Source organism: Lactuca sativa, chromosome 8 (genome assembly GCF_002870075.4).
Source record: "Lactuca sativa cultivar Salinas chromosome 8, Lsat_Salinas_v11, whole genome shotgun sequence".
Classification (NCBI taxonomy): domain Eukaryota; kingdom Viridiplantae; phylum Streptophyta; class Magnoliopsida; order Asterales; family Asteraceae; genus Lactuca; species Lactuca sativa.
In genome coordinates, this window is record NC_056630.2 from 294,703,060 (window position 1) to 294,725,783 (window position 22,724).

Below are 22,724 nucleotides of genomic sequence, written 5' to 3' on the forward strand. Positions count from 1 at the left end.
ACGTAGTTTTCAAAACATGTTCAATATCAGAGTCTCCCAAAATCATAAGTCCAAACATAAGAATGCGTATGGTTACACATTCGCCTTCCCACGATTATCCGAAGTACCTGAAACATAACCCAAAACTATAAGTCAACGCTTAGTGAGATCCCCTAAAGTACCAACACGCAAACAAATAACATATACAATTATAGCATATCGGGTTCGCTCAACCATCAGGTTGGAGTACCCTAGGCCCCTCAACCATCGGGTTGGAATGTCAATACACTGTGGGTCGAGTCAAGCATCGAGTTGGAATGTCAATACACTGTGGGTCGAGTCAACCATTGGGTTGGAATACCCCAGTCCCATCAACCATCGGGTTGGAATTCCAATATACAACGGGTCATGTCATCCTCGGGATGGAATACCCTTGGGCCTACTCAACCATCGGGTTGGAATGCCCCAGTCAGTTGGCTTACAAATAGAGCAGTAAAGACTCAACCATCAACAAAATATGTGCACATATACATAACAAATAAACATATTGTCAACCAAAAGACAACGTACAGATCCACTGATCACTATGCATAGCAACATCCTATATATCAGGGTACCAATCTAACAGATCACTACAGTACAATAGCATGCATAACAGGATATCGAATCCGAAGGGCCGGCCTTGATGCGTTCGACCCACAAGTACAATGAGGAAAACTCACCTCACAACTGAACAGAAGCTGGTGAGGTCCCGACCTCGAATCTCAACTCTATAACCGGAACCTAATCCCACCAATGACCAATTTCCATCAAAATCCTAAAATACCCTCAAGGTCAAACTTGGTCAAAGTCAAAGTCAATTGGTGAAACCCACTAAGTCAACTAAGTCAACCCAGCCAAATCAACTCATCTGGGCTAACCCAGTGCGAGTACGCGGGGCGTACTCCAGAGGTACGTTGAGCGTAATCCAAACCCTCGTAGTTGACCACCATTGGGGTGGTTGACCTCGTACGCAGGCATACTCCGAGTACGCGTGGTGTCCTCTCGCATCCTTTGAAACTTAATAAGCGCTTAATGGCTTAAGCACTTATGTCCATATTTCATATCGAACGCTCAAATACACTCTAAAGTCATCAAGTTTCCAACCTTATAACTTTACATGCCCATTAAGTGCTTAACTTAGGGTCTTAATCCTTTAAGACATTCTACAAGATGCATGGAGCAAAACTAACCATTGGGACTTCATTTTTATGACTTAGGACCCCTCCCAGGGTCTGAAAGGACAACTAAAATCGTCAAGAACATGTCATGCTCAAGATAAGACATTCGCAACCAAAAAGTATCACTAAAACAACCAGTTCTAGATCAACATGATTGAAAGATCAATTTGCAAGCTTTATACCTTTGAAGGGTTGCAAATAAGAGAAAATCCTAAATCCAAAGTGCTTCACTCTCCAAAGATGATCTTGGCTTCCTCCCTTCCTCTTCTAAGCACACAAACACACACTTTTAGTCTAGAAATGGCTTCTCAATGAGAAATAGGGCTTTAAACACGAATGAAAGGGTGGAGGCTGATAAGGTGAAGGAAGTACGTGCAACGTAGAATTATGTACGCCCAACGTACTAGGGCACGCTCTACTATGATCAGCATACACCACGTACGCATGGTGTACTCTGAAGCCTTAAATTACCAAAATGCCATTAAGTCCCTTTTTGCCTATAATTCTTGAACCTTGGGACCAAATTCAATATAAATGAATTAAAGGGTTGGAATTTGAAGTACTTTATCATCGGGATGTTACAGTTAGTCTCCTATGATCAATTCAAGCAACCAAGCACAACTTAATACTAGTTATGCTCTATAAAATAGATAAACTTACTAGCTTTAATTACTTAAACTAAGATGTGATTAATCCTAGCTCTAATTATCTAATGATCATAAAAAATTAGAAGATAGATTCATGAAATTAATATGATCAATTTATAAGCAATATAAACTGCAATTAAAACATGTTAGGCTTTATATATAAAAAACCAAGTAAAATCAACAATACTCATCTAATATCGAAATCAACATATAACTATCAAGCTCATCTTCACCAAACAGAAGTAAAAGGTGATTAGCCTCTCCTTGTAGTAGAAAAACACATTAAATCTAAGCACAGTAAGCTAGACATAAGTTTAATAAGCAAACCAACTAGATGAATGTTGAATATCATCTAAATCTTCCTCAATCCTTGAGCTCTCTTGAATTTCGACTTTATCTAGGTTTCTAAGGGTTTATTATTCGCATTTAACCTTAGAGAACCAAATGCATTCTCACACTTTCGACCTATTATCCAGGATTTATAATTGAGAAAATCTGACCACCATGTTGTTTTTGACCGTCACCACGATGTGGTCTTCGTGTTAATCATGTGTCTGCCACGTCAGCAAATGGGTCATGATTATTCCAATCACCACATCGCGGTTATGTGACCACAACATGCTCTTCAGACCTTTTCTTTTCTTCTTTTGTATTAGCTCATGTTTCCTGCTTTCAGCACCTCGTATGCCTCCTTTTTGTCCCAAGCAAGTCTTTGCCACTACAAAACATAATTTAAACATACTAATTATCTTTTTTTCCATATTAAGCATAATTGTAGCTAAAAGTATTAGAAATATGCATTAAATATGTAGTTAATTATGCTCATATCAAAATACCCCACACTTGGCTTTTGCTTGCCCCCAAGAAAAACTGATCTTATTATCATCATATCAAGACTTTAACTACCAACATCGCACAAAACAATCCATTTTGATCCTCTCCATTACTCCAAGACCGCAATGCATGTATTTGTGTTTAAATTTTTCCTAAGAACTTCCCCAATCCTAAAAACTCACAATCTTCATAAACACTTGCCTACTTTTTTTTAACAACGCTCATTTTATTCATCCCTCCGAATCCATCCCCTTAAAAATTTCTTAACCTCAATGTATTTTTGGTTAAACCCCCAAGCATACATATGAAAAATAACCTAGAAAATTAAAATACAATAAATAACTTGGCAAACTTTGCCTTATTCTTGAGTCTTTGATAATTTGGAGTTTTTCTTCATGATATTTCTTGATCATCATAGCTTGTAGACTCTTTTTCTTGATCCTTTGCAACTTTTTTTTCTATTTTCTATTTTTCTTTTCTCGCTATTTTTTTCACTCAAAACTAAAAATCTTATCAAACATATGCTTTAGATAGGGAACTTAACTTCAACCCTTATTGGTTAGAGGTATTAGTCTAAGGTGCAATGACTACATAAGCTCTCCTAGATACAATTATGGTACACGATGCTAAACATATTGCAGCCTTCAAACTAAGCAATTTCGTGTTTTTGTTACATGATTTCAATCGGACATGGAGGCCACAAATACACTATAACAGCCGAAATAAAGATTGAAACTCGCAATGGATCGTCCCACACAACACTAGCAACCTAGATCTTAAGACAACAATTTTGTTTGACTAGATTAAGTTTTAGATTATTGTTTCAAATCTTTCTAATAAATTTTTTAAAATCCTAGCCATTTTTCAATTTTTTTTTATCAGAATTCTTGTTTCCCTTGATTCAACCCCCTACCCCACACTTAAATGATGCAATATCCCCATTGTGTACTAAAAAAATTAAGAACATATAAATTAAAGAGGAAGAATTGGAACAGACTCCAATTGGGTAGTAGTGGCAAGATCGAATTCTGAAAGTGTGTGGAAAGCTTGGACTTCTTGTAATATGGCTGGAAACAAGAATATTGGACCTCTTTTTGTGAATGCAAATGTGCCGGATCGGAATAAAATCAAAGAACCATTCTTGAAAAATGTGTTGAACCGCTACCAGGTTGTGGGAAAGCACCGCCATGACTTGGTGTAAATCTGTATGTCGTAATGCTCGAGCAAAATAATGTTGCCACGACATGGTCTAAGGATGCCACATCGTGGTGCAGTAAAAAGAAATCGTGATAAAAACTTTTGCCATAATGTGTTGATGATGTCCATGTCGTGGTTCATTCTCAGATTGTCTTTAAAAATTGGAGTAAGGAATCGACTCTTCGTAATGTGTAGGACCATTCCCAAACTTCTTTTTTAGTAAAAATTCTTCAAAATGCCTATTCTCTTCATCATAATGTGGGAACCCCACACTTATCTAAGAATATGGTCTTTGATTGTGATTTTCAAAAAGATCATGCATTTTTCATCCATTAATCTCCTTTATCGCTTCATGTACACTTTTTTTTAAGAAGACTAGAGAAACACATGATGAATTGGTTAAAATAAAAACTAAACGAAAATAAAATCAAGACGGAAAATAACATGCAAACTCTAAAAATTGGCTTACCTCCCAAGAAGTTCTTCTTTTTGAGGAGTCGTGAGTCGGACTCCTTCCCACTCTACGTTGTTGAAGTTGGGAGTAGGATATCCCTTTGCTCCTTTGCTCCTTCCATTTTTGCTTGTAAGCTTGAACCCTTCTCTTGTAAGCCTTCTTTAAATTCTCCTTCTTCTTGTTGTTGGCACTTTCCTCACCCTTATGCTTCACCCCTTTTCCTTACTTCTTTGCCTTGTTTACCTTCTTATCATCTTCCTTAGCTCCATCCTTATCTACCTCCATGTTGACCATTGTTGGCTCCTCCAATTCTCATCCCATATCTTCTTCTATTATTTACACTTCCTCATACAAGTCCTCTTTGATTTCATCCATTTCTTCTTCCTTTTGAACCTTAGGTGTAGTAAGTGAAATCACCTCAAAATTCATAGGATTCGAGGCTCTTGGCCTCAAATATTTGACTTTTTCAACATTGGGCTCCTCCCAAACCTTAAGCTCTTCTTCCATCATCTTCTCAATTGCAACTAGCTCATCAAGATCCTCTTCCATCGCATCTATCTTCGACACTTCGCCTCTTGGCTCTTCATGTTTCAATTTAGGACCCATCTCAAAGGTAATATAATCGTCTTCCACACGAAGTGTGATTCTTGATTCATGGATTTCAACTAGTGCTCTTGTGATACTCAAAAATGGTCTTCCTAAAATAATTGGAAGTTCTTGATCCTCCTTCATGTTAAGAACCACAAAATCGATAGGAAAAACAAACTTTCCCGCTTTCACTAGTAAGTCTTCAATGATTTCTTATGGGTATGTTGTCGAGTGATCAACCATTCGAATGGTAATCCTTGTGTCTTGGAGCCTTAGTAATCCGAGCTTTTGATAGAAAGAGTATGACCTGAGATTAATGCTTGCCCCCGAATTGGATAAAGCATTAATAGAAATCAAATTGCCAAATTTACAAAGAAATATGAGTTTTTCATGGATCTCCCATCTTGATTGGTAATCCCTTGATAATCGCATCTGAACAAAACTCATTAAGAACCATAGTTTAGGCCTTTTCTAACTCCTTTCTATTACTCATTACATCTTTTGCAAATTTTGGAAGTTTTGCCATTGATTTAAGGAATGGGGGGTTGATCCAGAGTGAGGTCACTTGTTCCATAAATTTCTTTTGTCCGGGCTCAAGAGAATGTTTGATTGCTCGAGATAAGAATGGAAAAGGTGGCTGAAATGAATTGAGAAGAGAAAAAAGTTCTTCAACTCGAGACCACGACTTGGTGAAGCATTAGAGAGCAATCCACTATATGATCTTTTGGCTCCAGGATTTTCTTCTTCCGCACATGACTTAGATTGACTTATAGCTACTTCATCGATCATTATTGGCTCAGAATGAACCTCTTCTTCGGTGTAGATCACCATGACATGAGGTTGTGATTTTGGGTCTTGATTTTTGGGTGGTAACCTTTCATTAACAAGTGTGGTCAATTGCCCAAGTTAAGTTTCTATGTTTTTGATGGAAGCTTGATGGTTTCTCAGATCGACGTCAGTAGTATTATGCCTCTTTTCAGATGCTTCCATAAATCTAATCCTTTTGTTTCTTGTACTATTCGTATGGCAACCACTCCTTCTTGGGCTTCCTCCAATCTTCATCATATTTATCACCACTTGAGTAGAACACTTGCGCCTACTTGTTCCCATTTTCATCCAAAATCACAATTCTTGGTCAAATGTGGACAACTATAATTGTCACAACCAACTCTTATCGCATGAATGGATTGATCTAATTTTGTCATTCGCATATCCATAGAATCTAATTCAGCTATGATTGCAGCCAAGTTCTCATTCCCACCATCTCCTTTTCCTCTTGTAACATTATCTAATGGATTGTGGTACTCTCGTGAGTGATTTGAAAATTCTTCAATTAATTCTTTTATAGTTGTCGGCTCCTTCTTCGTCATAGGCCCTTATGAGTCAAGAAGTTGTATAGTAGTTACATTCAATCCATCATAGAATATGGAAACTTCTTGTTGAACATTCAAATCATGTTGAGTGCAACTTCTAATAAAGCCCTTTTATCATTCCCAAGCTTCATATAAGGACTCTCCCACCCCTTGTTGAAAGTTAGCAATCTTCTTTTTAAGCTTTGAAATCTTCGAAGGTGAACTAAATTTCTCTATCAAAGCATCACAAAGAGTAGCCCATGTGGTAATAGATCCGGGTGCAAGAGACTTCAGCTAATCCTTTGCTTCATCGGTAAATGTGACCGGAAGCATCCTTAGTAACATAGATTCTCATGGAACATTAGGGACATGAAAGTAGTTTGCAATATGCTTGAAAGCATCTTCATACTCTTTCCCAGCGAAAGGTATGTCCTTGAGCATTGATAGAATGTGTCCCTTGAGCTCAAAACTTCTCTCGGCTGGTATCTTAGGTAAAACTAGACCTAGTACATGTTCTTCATGTATCCTCTTCTTATAGCCTCCAATCATCGTTCTCGTAATGCATGCTATCTCTTCAACCTCTCTTTTAATCTCCAAATTGTCTTAACTTCCTTCGGTAGAGGATTTTGGCTCGTATCCAATTCATTTTGTCTAGCGTCCTCTCAAAGCTTTCAAATCCTTTGTCTGATTGAAAAGTGCTTGTTGACTCGTTGACTTTCTTATCCTTCTTCTTGTGGAAAGCGGATTCGGGGTCTTGACGTGGAGGAACAATAGAAGTTTTAGATATTTGGGTCATAAATCACTGAAACAAAACAAAAATGCGTAAAAGGAATAAAAATCAGTAAACTAATAAATTCACTGAAGTGAGACCACGACGTTGTAAGGATAACCATGATGTGGTTGTGTCTCAGAAAGAAAAACAAAATCTACTAATTGCATAAAATTAACTTTTTGTGGTTTTTACCCCACAAAAATGATCGAATAACTAAAAGCAATTAAAATGATTATCAAATAAGTCGTTCCCCGACAACGGCGCCAAAAACTTTGATGCCAGAAAAAGTACCTATTTAGTTTTTAATTTATAATTTAACAAACTCTTACTAACTATGAACCTATATGCAATGTATCTAGTCAGTTTATAGTATAGCTCAGGTAAGTCGAGTGTTGATCATAGGGTACAAAATTTAATTAATTAAATTAACTACTTCTAATTAAACTATTAAACAAACTATGATTAGGTGGGTGTTACAGATTTTCAAGATCAGAATAACTTAATATCAACTATCAAACAAGCAAGAAACAAAAACAAAGTAACTTCAAGAATTAAAAGAATACTTCTGCCTAGATTCGATTTCATTTAATCCTATGGTTGATTTCTTATGGATAGAATATTGATTACCAATTATCTAACTATTATGATCAAATATCTAGGACTACCAATTTATGAATGACAAAGCAATGATCATGCATAAGTTAAACACCAAATTCATAATAGCACAATTGGATTAGGAATGATATGAGTTACTCTCCTATGATCAATTCTAGCAACCAAGCACAACTTAATACTATTTATACTCATTAAAACAATTAAAGTTACTAGCTTTAAATACTTAAATTAAGATGTGATTAATCATAACTCTAATTATCTAATGATCATAAACAATTAGGAGCTATATTCCTATAATTAATATGATCAATTAACACACAAAATCTTATTTATAAGTAATATAAACTAGAACTAAAACATGTTAGGCTTTATATATATAAAAAACAAGTAAAATCAATAATACTCATCTAATATCGAAATCAACACATGTATCAAGCTCATCTTCACCAAACAGGAGTAAAAAGTGATTAGCCTCTCATTGTAGCAGAAAAAACACATTAGATCTAAGTAAAGTTAGCTAAACATAAGTTTAATAAGCAAACCAACTAGATCAATGTTGAATATCTTCTAAATCTTCTACCATTCTTGACATCTCTTGAATTTCGACTTTCTCTAGGTTTCTAAGGGTTTATTAGTCACAATTAACCTCAGAGAACCGAATGCATCCTCTCTGTTTCGACCTAATGTCCGGGATTTCGTAATTGAGGAAATCTGACCACCACGTTGTGGTTCATTGCCACCATGATGTGGTCTTTGTGTTAATCCCGTGTCTACTACATCATCAAATGGGTCGTGATTCTTCCAATCACTACATTGCGGTTATATGACCACGATTTAGTCTTCAGTGTTTTCTTGTTTTAGCTCTTTTTTCCTACTTCCAGCTCTTTGTATGCTTCCTTTTTGTCCCAAGCAAGTCTTTGGCGCTACAAAACATAATTTAAACATAATAAGTACCTTTTGTTCCATATTATGCATAATTATAGCTAAAATTATTATAAATATGCATTAAATATATAGTTAATTATGCACTATCAAAATAGCCCACACTTGGCTTTTGGTTGCCCCCAAGCAAAACTGATCTTATTATCATCATATTAAGACTTTAACTACCAACATCAGACAAAACAATCTATTTTGAGCCTCTCCATTACTCCAAGACCGCAATGCATATATTTGTGTTTAAATTTTTCCTAAGAACTTCCCCAATCCGAAATACTCACAATCTTCATAAACACTGTCTCACTTCTTTTGAACAACGCTCATTTTATGCATCCCTCCGAATCCATCCCCAGAAAACTTTCTTAACCTCAAGGTATTTTTGGTTGAACCCCTAAGCATACATATGGAAAAATAACCTAGAAAATAAAAATACAATAAATAACTTGGAATTTTTTTCCTTATTCTTGAGTTTTTGATAATTTGGAGTTTTTCTTCATGATATTTCTTGATCTACATAGCTTGTAGACTCTTATTCTTCAACTTTTGCAACTTTTTTTTCTTTTTCTATTTTTTTCTCATTTTTTTCACTCAAAACTAAAAATATTATAAAACACATGCTTAAGCAAGGGAACTTAACTTCAACCCTTATTGGTTAGAGGTATTAGCCTAAGGTGCAATGACTACATAAGCTCTCATGGATACATTTATGGTACACGATACTAATCATATTGCGGCCCTCAAACTAAGCAAGTTCGTGTTTTTGTTCCATGATTTCACTAAGACAAGGAAGACAAAAACACATTATAACATATATTGGCTCAAATAAACATTGAAACTCGCATCGGATCGTGCCACACAACACTAGCAATCTAGACTGCCACCACGACGTGGTCTTCGTGTTAATCTCGTGTCTGCCATGTCAACAAATGGGTCGTGATTCTTCTAATCACCATGTTGTGTTTATGTGACCATGATGTGGTCTTCAGACCTTTTCTTTTCTTCTTTTGTTTTAGCTTATGTTTCCTGCTTCCAGCTCCTCATATGCTTCCTTTTATTCCTGAGCAAGTCTTTGCGACTACAAAGCACAATTTAAACATAATAAATATCTTTTGTTCCATATTAAGCATAATTGTAGCTAAATGTATTTGAAATATGCATTAAATATGTAGTTTATTATGCACATATCATGTAATAAATACTACAAAAATTCAAAATGAGGAACATCTTAAGCATACGTTATATAGCAAGAATAATAAACAGTTATAGGATAGAAAAGTATCCTATTAACCCACCTCTAGCAAACAATTATAGGACAGTAACTTGTTAACCTACCTTCTTAGATATAAGAAGCAAGATAGAAACATACGATAGGAAATGCCTAATATACTACATTTGGTAAGGAGACGCCTAAAGAGAGTAGTAATATACAGTAAACATCAGATAGAGTAAGAAAACCATAGTACCAACAAACATTAAAATCTTACCTTAAAACCATGTAGGCCGAAATACTTTTATAACCACATATAGTTACGTGTAAAAAGTATTTTCAAACTATAAAACATGTGAACTCACCAACATTATGTTGATTATTTCAAAACCACATGTATTCCTAGGAAACCGTGAGATAGAAGATGCACTCTGTGGAGCAGCGGTTAATCAATGGAGCTACTGGAAGCTTTGTATCAGTTAGTTTTATGCCTAAATATAGAGGCATCCTTTTCTATTAGAGACTTCAATAAAACATATTCCGATGTAACATTTTACTCATAATGGAAGTGGTATCTATGTTATATCTTGTTCTGTATTGTTTAATGTATGTTCAATATCTGTGATCTAACATTCTAACGTCGCGCAGCTCGGTGATTTTGTCGTCGGCCGAGGGTGTGACATCTTGAAACCAACTATGTTATGCATGTAGCTAAATGATGTCATTAATAGATATTGATGTTATGTTACCATAACTTAATACATTAAACGCAATAACCAAAAACTAACATCCTATGAAAACCAAAGGTAAATAAACTCAAGCAAAGATGTATTGAACATGGATAATTAAAAACAAAAACGAAGATTTGAATATCATCATGTGTAGCTTGTTCTTAAAGAAAGATTGAATCATCTATAAAAATTATATAGGTTTTATTCATTTACATCAAAAAAATTTCAATTTTTCATTCACTATTCTATACGTTTTAATCATTTCTTGCCTACGTCAAGCAATGTAAATATATAAATAAAAACCCAAAATATGAAATTGTCAAATTGATTAAACATGACAATATTTTGTGGCATACGCCACCTTAGGCGTTCCCCACAACTAACATGGAGAAGATAAATAACAATGTCCTTAGAACAACATTCAATCATCGACTCATTTGATTATGTTTTACTTCTAGCTATATTATTTTAATCTTGCTCATTTGAGATAAAATATAGCTAGAATCAAAATGTTTTTAAACAATTTAGTTAACTTTTTTACAAAATTGATTATCACTTTAGTAACCCATGAGCTGACACACATCCTCTCGTCTCAAAACTACAATATGAAAGAAATATCAGTGAACTATAAATCGTGTACACAACATTTCACTAGGAGGCTGACATTAAAATACAATGTCCACAAGGAGTCCCATTCAATATCGGAATTCAAACTCTCATGTTGTGGAAACTAACACTTAAACCCTAGCCATTTGTACATTATCTTGAAACCAACTATGTTATACATGGTGCTAAATGAGTCGAAAGTGTCACTAATAGATATTGATGTGATGTTACCATAGTTTAATACATTTAACGCAATTACCAAAAACTAACATCATATGAAAACCAAAGGTAAATAAACTCAAGCAAAGATTCATTAAACATGGATAGTTTAAAACAAAAACAAACAACCAAACATTGTCATGTGTAGCTTGTCCTTAAAGAAAAACTCAATGGTCAGTAAAACTTATATAGGTTTAATTCATTTACATAAAAACAAAATTCAAATTTTCACTCACTATTCTATACGTTTTAATCATTTCTTGCTTGCGTCAAGCAATGTAAAGATATAAATAAAAACCTAAATACGAAACTGTCAAATTGATTAAACATGACAATATTTTTTTACGTACACCACCTTAGGCGTTCCGCACAAATTAATCTCGGGACTAACATGGGAAAGATAAATCACAATGTCCCCCACAAACTATTTCCATAACTAACATGTGAAAGATAAATCGTAACGTCCCCAGAATAAAGAAGGTGATATCCAAATATTTGAGTATCTGGCACACCTCTTATGGAGAACCATAACATGACAATATATGACAAAAAGATAGCAAATTCATTCGACATTAGTATATTTTTTACAAGATTTCACAAAACTTAAAACACATATCGTATCTATATAATTTGTTGAGCCTATACGGTATCTGTATAGGCTCATATATACTATATAAAGTAGCCTCTAGAGTACCTAAGACTCGAGGAAATCGGGCTAAAGCTCGGTATGAATCAAGCGCTCATCATCATTGACCTCAATTTCTTCAATAGACGACTTATCAATCAAGCGCTCATTATCATTGACCTCAATTTCTTCAATAGACGACTTATCAGAAGAAGTCAAACAATCAGCAGAAGGTTGAACTTGCCCATAATTAATTCCCGTAACAGAATTGCAATAAGTTTGGGCTGTTTTACCATCAAGCTTTAGTAAATTGATGTTTTTTAAAATTATGTTATTGCAAGGCACAGTGTCACTGCATGCAAATTTCATTGCGTCTGTGCTTTTTGATGATCCGGTGACGTTTTGGTACATTATTTGGCTTATTTCCACAGCCGACGTCTGTACAAGGAAAAAAAAATTTAAAAAGTTGATTCAAGAGTTTTTTTGTTATTCTTAATGTAAAATGTTGAAAATTAAGATATGATAGAAATTATACCTGATTTTGACAACTTTTAGGTGAATCGCAATAGAATTGATCGATTATGATGGGGTTGGCTACATTATCCATTTTTACATTTTGGTAGCGTACGCCTTTAACGTAACCTGATCCTCCCTACATGATATAAATTTTAAAAATCGATGATTTTTCATCTAAAATATATCGAATCAAATCATGTGTGTGCATTCAAGAAGAACAAAATATTTTTGCCTAAATATAAATAAGAGTTCACTTGATGCACACCTACATTTAGGTATCAATCAAAATCATTAAAATGCAAGTTGAATAAGTAAGTTATCCAGATCAAGAAACAAACAATTTATGTAATACGTCTATTAATTAAAATTGGTCAATTTGTGTGATACATTATTGATAAAATTGCAATAATGGTCCCTGTGGTATGTTCAAAAATGCTACTTTTGACCAAACAAGTTTGGATTAGCACCAATCCGTCATTTTTAGATTTTTTAGGACCAAAATGAAAAATTTTAGATTATTGATGTTAGTCCAAACCTGTCTCTCCAAAAATAGCATTTTTAGACATACCATAAGTACCATTTTTGCAATTTTGTCTTTATATTATTCATAAAACTTACCATAAAAATAAAGTTCAGTCAAACCATTTAAAAGTTATCTAAAATATACTCAAGTATTTGCAACTTCCTAAATTGCTTCATTAAAATAATTTAATCATTATTCTAATCACACTTTTTTAATAATAACTAATATATTGATATTTATTATGTAAATACCTGCCATGTTTTAATTCTGAGGCCATTACTAGTGCCTTTAAGGAAAGCTGTATCCAGGACTACTTTTGATACTATGCCAGTAGAGTTATCCTTACCCAAGCTTCCAATGCTGCAAACACCAAAATCTTTTTTAAGTATTCCCTTTTTTTTTTATTATTTAATCATCAAATATTATATAAATATATATTAATCTAACATTCTTATTAGAAATCAAAACACACCTAATTCCATGGCCGGGCCCACAATAAATATTCTTCATCTTGATATTTGAGCTAGCATTCACAATCGAGACACAGTCATCACCTAAATAACATGTGTGAAAATAGATAAACGGTTAGTACATTGACTTTTGAGGTCAAATGTTATACTTGTTGGATTCTATTTGAAGTATATAATATTGACTCTTTATTGTTTTATAAAGTTTATCATAGTTATTATATTTAAAGAATTTTCATATCGATTTTGAAGTTGAAAGTAGTATGTTAGACGTTAAAATCAACCATTTATATGTTTTATTAGTCTCATAAGAATTAGAACATTTAAAGGTCAAGAAAAAAAAACATTTTGACTATTAGTCAATGGCTTAAGATCCTTCACAAAATAAAAATAAAAAATAAAAATCTTGTGGACCCATATCAGGTAACTTTAGGCTAAAAAGTTGAAAAAAAGATGAAATTTAGCAATTTAGTGGATAGGAGATAGTGGCTGACCTACATGCAATGATGCAAAGGAGGGGATGGACGTAAATACCCTCAAATTCTTTTTGGTATCCTTTTTTAGTGTTAAAATCTTTACTAAATAATTATAAGGAAGAGGCAAGAAATAGAAACTTGCTTTCATTGATTTGTACTTTCATTATTTGTGTATTATATCATGCTACTCTCATTTCTTTCTATTAAAACATTATACTTTCGCATAGTATCTTATTACGAAATTATACTTCAGAAGATATTCCCAATTATTGTTTTGAATCTAGATGGCATTTCTATAATTGGGTAGAATTTCAAAAGTTGAATGTTATAATAACAAGAAAACAAAAGTAGGATTGATCTTTAGTAAACAAACCAATATAAATACGTTGCTATTTCTTCCATTGAACACAATATTATAACAATAGTAGAGTCTAACCTGTAGTATGTATTTTTGTTAACGAGAGGAGCTTTTATATGATTATATCTATATATTATGGAACATGAAATACAAGAAAAAATTGAAAAAAAAAAAAAAAAAAAAAAAAAAAAAAAAAAAAACCTGTTCCAATTTTGCTGTTTTGAATAACGACATTGCTTGATCCAGTTAGATGGATTCCATCAGTGTTAGGACTATCTTCAGGAGCAGAAACTACAACACTATTTATGCGCACAGAGTCACAATGAGAGATGACAAAATGCATCTGTTGACTATTTTGGAAAGTAAGACCTTGCACTTTTATAGATGAACTTTGATCAATTGTGAACGCCTGTATACAATCTTCTATGTTAAAATAAATTTCATTCAAGCTGTTCAGAAACCATATATAAGATGTGTTTGTTACACGGGACATGACTAAACATTAAAATAAAAACCTTAATCCAATTTTTCAATGTCAAAAACCAAAATTTTTGGTTCTTTTCGGTTTTAGTCAAAAACCTAACCTATTGAAATAAGTTATAGTCCAAGTCCAATACATGTTAAACGCAGTACAGACCGTGTTCTGTGTATCAAGTAGATCCTTAAGTTCTTACCGTTGGTGCTCCTAAGCAAGGCTGTAAAACAAGAAAAAAAGTATGTCAATAACTTGATTTTTATCGGTTATATTGAATTATGAGACTATAATTTATTTTATCGTGGTTAAATTGGAGTTTTTCGGAAAGAATAAAGATTTTACATTTGTCTTGTTTTTTTTGCAAGATGCAGCCCACCATTTCTTGCCGGATCCATCAATAATTCCATGTCCTTGGAAAGTGGCTCCGGTCAGATTAGAAAAGTGAAGCCAATTCCGAGGATTTTTCGAATCCCAGTTCTTGGGTTCATCTGGAGCTACGATTGTTCCATCGATCTGTATATAATTATATTCATCATTTTATTAATTATCTACTAAAAAAAACTTACGCAAATTGCGTAAATTTCGATCAAGAGATGCCTCGTTAAAATTTCAACATTTCTATTTTTAGAAATCTTTCAAGTTAAAAGTATTATTTGCTCAATGTCATCATTATAAAAGAAAGTTGAAGCCTTGAATGTAATGATTTGGTTTTAAATGGTTCCCTTGTAGTGTCATTGTTGAAGGGTATATCAACATTTCGCAAAGTGAGATGTTGCAATTTCCTAAAATAGAACCTTCATCTCAAAACTATAGTTAAGTTTTAGTTTTAAAATTTCCAACCTAGTTCTTTCCATATTCAAAATGAATAAGATCTTTAGTATTTTATCTTCAAAATGTATTGCAACATTTCTATTTTTGGAAAGCTTTCAAATCTTGCTCAATGTCACCATTACAAAAGACTGTTGTGATGGTTCCCTTATTATGTCATTTTTAAAGGGTATTTTAAGTATTCCTCGAATGAAAAAAACAATTCTTAGAAGATGTTAGTGAATAGTGAGTGAAATGCTTCAATTTTTTAAATAACTACATTATCTCCATCCCAACACTATCGTTAAGCTTTAATTTTAAAATGTCCCACATATTTCTTTCCATATTTAAAAGGAAATACCTGAACAATTAACTTTGTCGCACAAGGTCCTTTAAATCTTGTTGCATTAACAAGATAAGAGCGACCTGGAGGAACCAAAAGTACGGCTTTTGCTGTAGAGCAGGCTTTTGACCAAGCATTTTCAAATGCCTGAAAAATAAATCAAAACTTGGATTAAAAAAAAAAAAAAAATTTCTTTAAGGGTATTTCTGACATTTCGGAAATGAAAAACAATTGCTTAGAAGCATCTTGGTGAGTTACATGTTGCGTAGCAAAAGGTATGACAAATGAAAAAACAATTTCTGTAAGGGTATTTTAGTAATTTCCACATCTTCACCATTGTGTCATAGAAACTCCATTTCCACACAGAAAAAGATATGGAAACTACTATAAAAGTAATTTCTTGAAGGGTATTTTAGACCTTTCAAATGAAGAAAAAAAACAATTTCTTAAAGGGCATTTTAGATATTCCACATATTCACCTTTGTATCATCAAAACTCCATTTCCACAAACAAAAAGTTATGGAAACTGCTATAAAACTAATTTCTTGAAAAGGGTGTTTTAGACATTTCAAATCACACAAAACATTTTTTCGAAGGGTATTTTAGACATTCCACATATTCACCTTTGCATCTCAGAAACTCCATTTCCAAAAACAAAAACATATGGAAACCGCTATAAAAACAAATTCTTGAAAAAGGGTATTTTAGACATTTCATATCACAAAACAATTTCTTGAAAAGGGTATTTTAGACATTTCCACATACTCACCTTTGTATCGTCAGAAACACCATCTCCAACTGCACCAAAGCTATCCACATTGATCATAACCTTGCTACCATGTTGACTTGACCACGAAGGCAACTCCAAGAACTCAATTTCATCATCTTCGACATCCAAACTTTCAAGTTCATCAAAACCATAAAAACTTTTTACAACATGAGTGCCATGAACCAATAACAAAACAACAAGAATAGAGAAAAAGTCGATTTTGCCCATGCTATAAAAGGTTTTGTTAGTTTGAGAAAACCGATAGATTTGTATAAATCAAAAAGAAGACATGAGGATTTTAATTTATATGTATAGATTAGTGGTATAAATGATGATATAGTTGTACCTGGCTTTGCTTAAAAGTACATGAAGGTGTTAGATTTTCTACATGCTCAAGCTTCAAGTATTTTTTAGGAAACCTTTGCTTTACTCTTCAAATACTTGTCTAAATCAGCACTAAATTTCACAGAGAGTCTAAAAGCGTCTTTTGTTTTCTGTCTTTGGGACCCACTAGTAGCCGACGTTATATAGATTAACATCCTTCAAAGTTTCTCCTTTCAAAAAGTCTCCTCATGGTAGAATTAAGTCTAAGAAAATTAAATGTGACACACAAAACATAAATTAATTCTTTCTATTTGATTATATTATAAACTCTTAACATTTATCAAATGTTGTTTGACTGTAGATAAGCTATTTCTCGATTTTTGTTAATTTTTCAGTTTCAGGGAGCCAATTGTTTAATATGTTACATACATGGTATATGATTACTGCAATCTTTTTTCCAAAATTAAAATTTTAACCATTAATTTTACTATATGAATTTGATTTATTTAGGTAGATGATGCTTTTGAGATATAAACGATTTAACTTTCGTGACTTTGATCTTTTAGAGATTGTAAAGATTTGGAAATTGTATGGATTGTGTTGTGTTGGAATCTTGATATTTGAATTTTGTTTAAAGGTTTTCTAGCTTCTCTTTATTTATTTTTTTATAGGAACATGGAAATGTGACAATATGGAGGTGTAGCGATCCATATGTTTGGTTTGGTGCTTATATAGAAGATGGCATGGTGAATGGTAAAAACTATGATAGAAGATATGATTAATCAAAGGACATTATCGTCTTTTATAAATTAAATTTTATAGGTGTAAGGGAAAAAGTGCTCAATATAATACATATAGAGGTAATGTCCTAATGAGATCAAAATGAGAATGGTTCAGATTAGTATTTGCTTCTGTCGATCTATCTTTAATAAGTTAAGCATTAAACGAATTTGTTGTAAGGATAAGTGTTTAAGTGGTTGTATGCTTTGCTTGATCTATTTTTTTTTTTTAAGGTGTGGAGTTGTACTTTAGGCACTCTTGATTTAGTAATGAATAGGAAGAGGAGAGTGGAAAGAACAAAAGTGTTTGGTGGTTTTCAGGGATTGTATTGCTCCTGTGGATTGTACCATGTGCTTGGCTTTCATCACCAAGAAGTGGAAGTGTGGAAAAGAGTATTGGAAATTTATAAGAGTGTTGGAATCTTAACAATAGGAATAAACATGATTTTAAATGTTGTGTGATTTATGTAATTTGGCTGATGGAATTAAGTGCTGAAATATTATGTGGGATTATAGGTCTCTTCATTTGAGGATTTGTAATTTCCATTAGAAATTTGACATAAAAATCGACAAAAACCATAAGTGAGCCTCAAGTACAAACAAATGTAAGCACATTGCTTTTTTGCATAAAAAATAAAGTGCATTGTCTATATCTATATATAAAAAGAAACTAAAATACATTGTTATTTCATGCAATTTGTTTTTTTATCTTATTTTCTTGCAATTTGCTTAATTTTCACATAATGTTGCTATATGATTTTCATGTTGCTATTGTCTTTTTCCTTTTTACAAGAATAAATTACACGAATGGTCTCTATGGTTTGGGTAATTTGCACGTTTAGTCTCTGCAGTTTGTTTTTATTGTGTGTTTGATCCCTATCTTACCTAAAAATATTATTTTGCCCTTGATTTTTTTAATTTATTTAAATAAACACACCCAACCCTACTTCAACCTCATCTTACATTAACTTACCTACCCTATTTTATTTAAATAAATTAAAAAAATCAAGGGAAAAATAGATTTTTTAGGTAAAAGGGACAAAGCGCGCAACAAAAACAAACTGTAGAGACCCTCCAAGTTAAAAAAATAAGTTAAAGACCAATTTTACAAATTACCCCAAACCATAGGGATCATTTGTGTAATTTACTCTTTTTACAATTGTTAGCCAACCAACTAATTTTATATTTTATGAAACTATTGTTAGAGAACCATTGCCCAAAGAATCTATTTTAAATCATTGTTAAAGAAGCTTTTCACTTCTATACATTTTGTTAAAATAATAAGAAAACAAAATATTTGTCATCTTTTATTTTATTTTTTGAACTTTTATTCATTTTATATATTTGTTTCTCATTGCAATATGTGACTGGTTTCTTTGTGATAACTTTTTTCATTTTTTTAGTTAAACAAAGACTTTAGCAATGGTTGGTCTGGTATGAGGGTATATAAAATGGAGGTATTTTCTATTTATATGTACATTGCTTTTGTCTCTCAACTTCTTACAAATGGAGATATTTTCTATGATTTTTGCTCTAAAATGATCAAATTCTTGAAGAAATACCTAAACATTTAATGTATTTTCATTTTTCTCATTACGTCATTGTACTTTAAATTTTCCTCTTATTTGGGTGCTTTTTCAAACTATATTCCCTTAAATAGGGGGCTAAATGTGTGAAATGATAACATACTTCCATATAATTACTTTTGTTTGTGTAGCTTTCATTTTTTTCCGAACATAATACTGTAATTTTTTAATTTAGTTTGACTTTTTTTTCTTACATGAATAACATGAGTGAGTCAGAATTTTCCACCTCACATGAAAAGAACACAAAGTGACTATTAACATACATTATGGAAAACCGATCGTTAGGCCTGTTGTGCTGTTGAGGTTAAGGAAATGTTTGTTGTGGTCCATAAATGTGGTGAACGAAACTATGACAAAACATTAAAAAATGTTTTAAAGGTGATAGAATGCTTCCATAATATCTTTGGTTTCTTTTCTTTTTGTCATATCCATGTAAAAAATAATAATATACTTTTATTTATTGGGTATTATAGCATTCCATATTAAAAGATACATACGTGACAAATTATGTGAAGCTTAAAGTTCAAAAGAACATATTATATCACAAGTATTGTCGAAACTCCCTTAAAAACCTCGTTTATTATATACTCCATCTTCTTGGATAATTGTCCTTTTCTGAAGGTAAATACTCCAAGGAAATAATACCACTTGTATATTAAGGAAAACTATGTTCATAATCATAATGTGAAGCATACAAAAGTGGTTTTAATCATTCCTATATGAAAATCTAAAAAAAATTAAAGCTTTGCAAGCACCAAAAGGATAGAACATTTTTGCATGTGACATAGAGTGATCTGATTTGGAATCACTGATAAAAAAATAACGTAAAAACTTGTTGAGATAGATACCTTTCTTTGAATTCAAATTTATGAGAAATCTTACATATGTCATTTTTTTCTAAGGGGAGTGATCAATTTGGCTATTTATGTCAAATGGAATAAGTTTCAAAATTTAAAATAAATAATTAATTCCTTCTAATTTTCAATGATAAAATAATAAACTGCACTATTCTGTCTAAAGTTGGGCTGAAGCAATATTGGGTGAACTTTGGAGTAAAATCTAAAATCATTCTTTAATAAGACAATATATAAATTTGACGGGGTAAAAGTGAAACATCATATATTTACTTTCATATGTTTGGACGATTACTTTTCACTTTCTTTCCTTCACCTTAAGAAAACACGCTCATGAGTCGTGAACTTTGGATGGATTTTAAACAACTGTTAAATGCAAGAAATAGCTAAGTGCTTTTATTGATTAGTTTATTATAACATTTTTTTTCTTCATTTTTTTCTATCACAAAATTGTACTTTAAAATTTTAGCGATTATAACAATTTCATCCAAGTACAAAGCAATTTCCAGTGCTATAATGAGGTAGATTTTTCAAAATATAATGTCATAATGAGAAAAACAAATTAAGAGTATGATGCTATAATGAGTAAAATTCACAAAGTACAGTGCCTTGAGATTAATATACGCATTCTAGCAAATTGTAGTACGGTGCTTATGTGTTTTTCTTTTTTTTGCATTTATACAAGAATGATGGTTTCTTTGCTATAAAAAGCCAGATACATTAATTTGAAAAGTCAACAAGTCTGTACATTTTCCAATTCAAAATTGAAGAAAAAGGATTGCAAAATACTCACCCACACAACTTCTTTCGAGCTACACATATTGTCTTGAAAACCCTAATTCAGTAACTTGCAACACATGGGAAGTGCATATTCTCCCTCAATCTCAAGAACAGTAGAACTACCTAAAGTAATACCAACATCTAAACCTTTCTTTTCGAAAAATTATATCAATTAGAAATTATGGTCTTTATTCGATGTTATAAAACCCTACCAAAGTCTCAAAAGTTGAAAATATCCAAAAAAAGTGCTAAAGGACCAAAAATGATAAATATCTTGTGAAATACAAATTGAGGCCATTGTAATTACTACAAAGAAGAAAATAGACCTTAAAATACACAAATCTCATGAAGATTCAACTATCGTATCAAATTGATCACTCGAATGATCGTGTATATATGCATGCAACATATTATAAATAAATACAAAAGAAGTTGAAGAAAAACTGAAATATAATTCACAAGAATGGAGAATCACCTCAAACTCGAATAGTTCACAAAATCCCTCTCCTGTGGCCGGCTGTCAAGAGAGAGAAAGTGATCATTTCCATACGCCAGCTATACACCGTCGTTCCGTGGTACGTTGGGCGTGTTCGGTAAAACTAGTTGGTAGCGGGTAGCTTATAGCAGGTAACGGGTAGCTTGTAGCTTTTAGTGTTTTGTTAAACGCTACATGAAGTAGCATTTGGATTTGTAGCGTTTTGATTAAACTAAACGCTAGAAGTTTGTAGAGTCAAACGAGATTTTTTGTTTTAAAATGAGCGTTTTGTCAAACGCTACAAGCTACAAGCTCTCAAACGCTCCGTATCGAACATGCCCATTATAGATTTCTTAATCTGGACCCTTGATTTTCTGTTAGCACAACTAGCTTGCCCTTATGGTTTATATGTGGACATATTACACTTCTATCTAATGTGACATAGTGGTTCAATCTGTGCAAAACACTATTATCGACATTTACCTACCTTACCCTATTTTAGTGGTATTACTGATTGGAAATCAATATGTGATTCTCATTGCTCAAAACTTACACTATATAGCAATATATACAAGGAACAAGGGCCGAATACAATCAAGCTAATTATGGGTTATATACAGTACAATATATACTAACATCCTCGCATAGTTTTATCGGGAGGCAACTAACGAACGTTTAAACTAGAGAAAAAATCTAGAATAGGCCGATGGGTAGTCCTTTGGTGAAGATGTCGGCATATTGAGATCAGGATGGCACATTATGGACATGTATGTGGCCGAGAGCCACTTTGTCTCAAACAAAGTGGATGTTGATTCCAATGTGTTTTGTCCGTTGGTGTTGGACCTTGGTTGACATGTAGACCGCATTTACGTAGTCACAATATACAATGGTTGCTTTAGGTGTATGGTAATTTAACTCAAGTAAAAGGTTCCGGATCCAAGAGATTTTTGCAACGGTGTTGGCAACTCTGTGGTATTTAGTCTCGGCGTTGGATTGGAAATGGTGTCTATTCGTTTGGAAGACCAAGAGTTGAGGTTGTCCCCAAGAAACACATAGTAGCCTAAGGTGGAATGTCTGGTAACTGGGAATCCCTCTCAATCCGCATCACAGTAAGCAATAAGGGATGGGGTGGAGGAGATATAGAGTTGGAGCCCATGATCAAGAGTTCCTCAAACATATTGAAGAATTCGTTTGAGAGCATGAAGAT

The 22,724-nt window shown here is 32.9% G+C and overlaps 1 protein-coding gene and 1 non-coding gene across 2 annotated transcripts; one reads left to right on the forward strand and one right to left on the reverse strand.

Annotated features, from left to right (window-relative positions):
- The first annotated feature begins 6,368 nt into the window (after window positions 1-6,368).
- Window positions 6,369-6,475, forward strand: LOC111907303 (small nucleolar RNA R71). Its single transcript, XR_002855535.1, has one exon. It is a non-coding gene; the product is annotated as a small nucleolar RNA R71 (small nucleolar RNA).
- A 5,426-nt stretch (window positions 6,476-11,901) lies between these two features.
- On the reverse strand, window positions 11,902-17,002 carry LOC111907302 (probable polygalacturonase At1g80170). The gene is made up of 9 exons (XM_023903077.3): window positions 16,720-17,002; window positions 15,969-16,097; window positions 15,143-15,313; window positions 15,000-15,020; window positions 14,527-14,734; window positions 13,497-13,578; window positions 13,276-13,384; window positions 12,521-12,637; window positions 11,902-12,423 (listed from the first exon to the last, which is right to left on the reverse strand). The coding sequence occupies exons 1-9, from the start codon at window positions 16,945-16,947 to the stop codon at window positions 12,076-12,078; spliced, it is 1,413 nt and encodes a 470-aa protein (XP_023758845.1). The 5' UTR covers window positions 16,948-17,002; the 3' UTR covers window positions 11,902-12,075.
- Window positions 17,003-22,724: the final 5,722 nt, after the last annotated feature.

Coding starts and splice junctions, on each gene's coding strand:
- LOC111907302 (XM_023903077.3), bottom strand. CDS start 16,947: ATGGGCAAAATCGACTTTTTCTCTATTCTTGTTGTTTTGTTATTGGTT. Junction 16,098..16,719: donor GTGTTTCTGACGATACAAAG/GTGAGTATGTGG, acceptor TTTATTTTTCAG/GCATTTGAAAATGCTTGGTC. Junction 15,021..15,142: donor GCAAAAAAAACAAGACAAAT/GTAAAATCTTTA, acceptor CTTGTTTTACAG/CCTTGCTTAGGAGCACCAAC.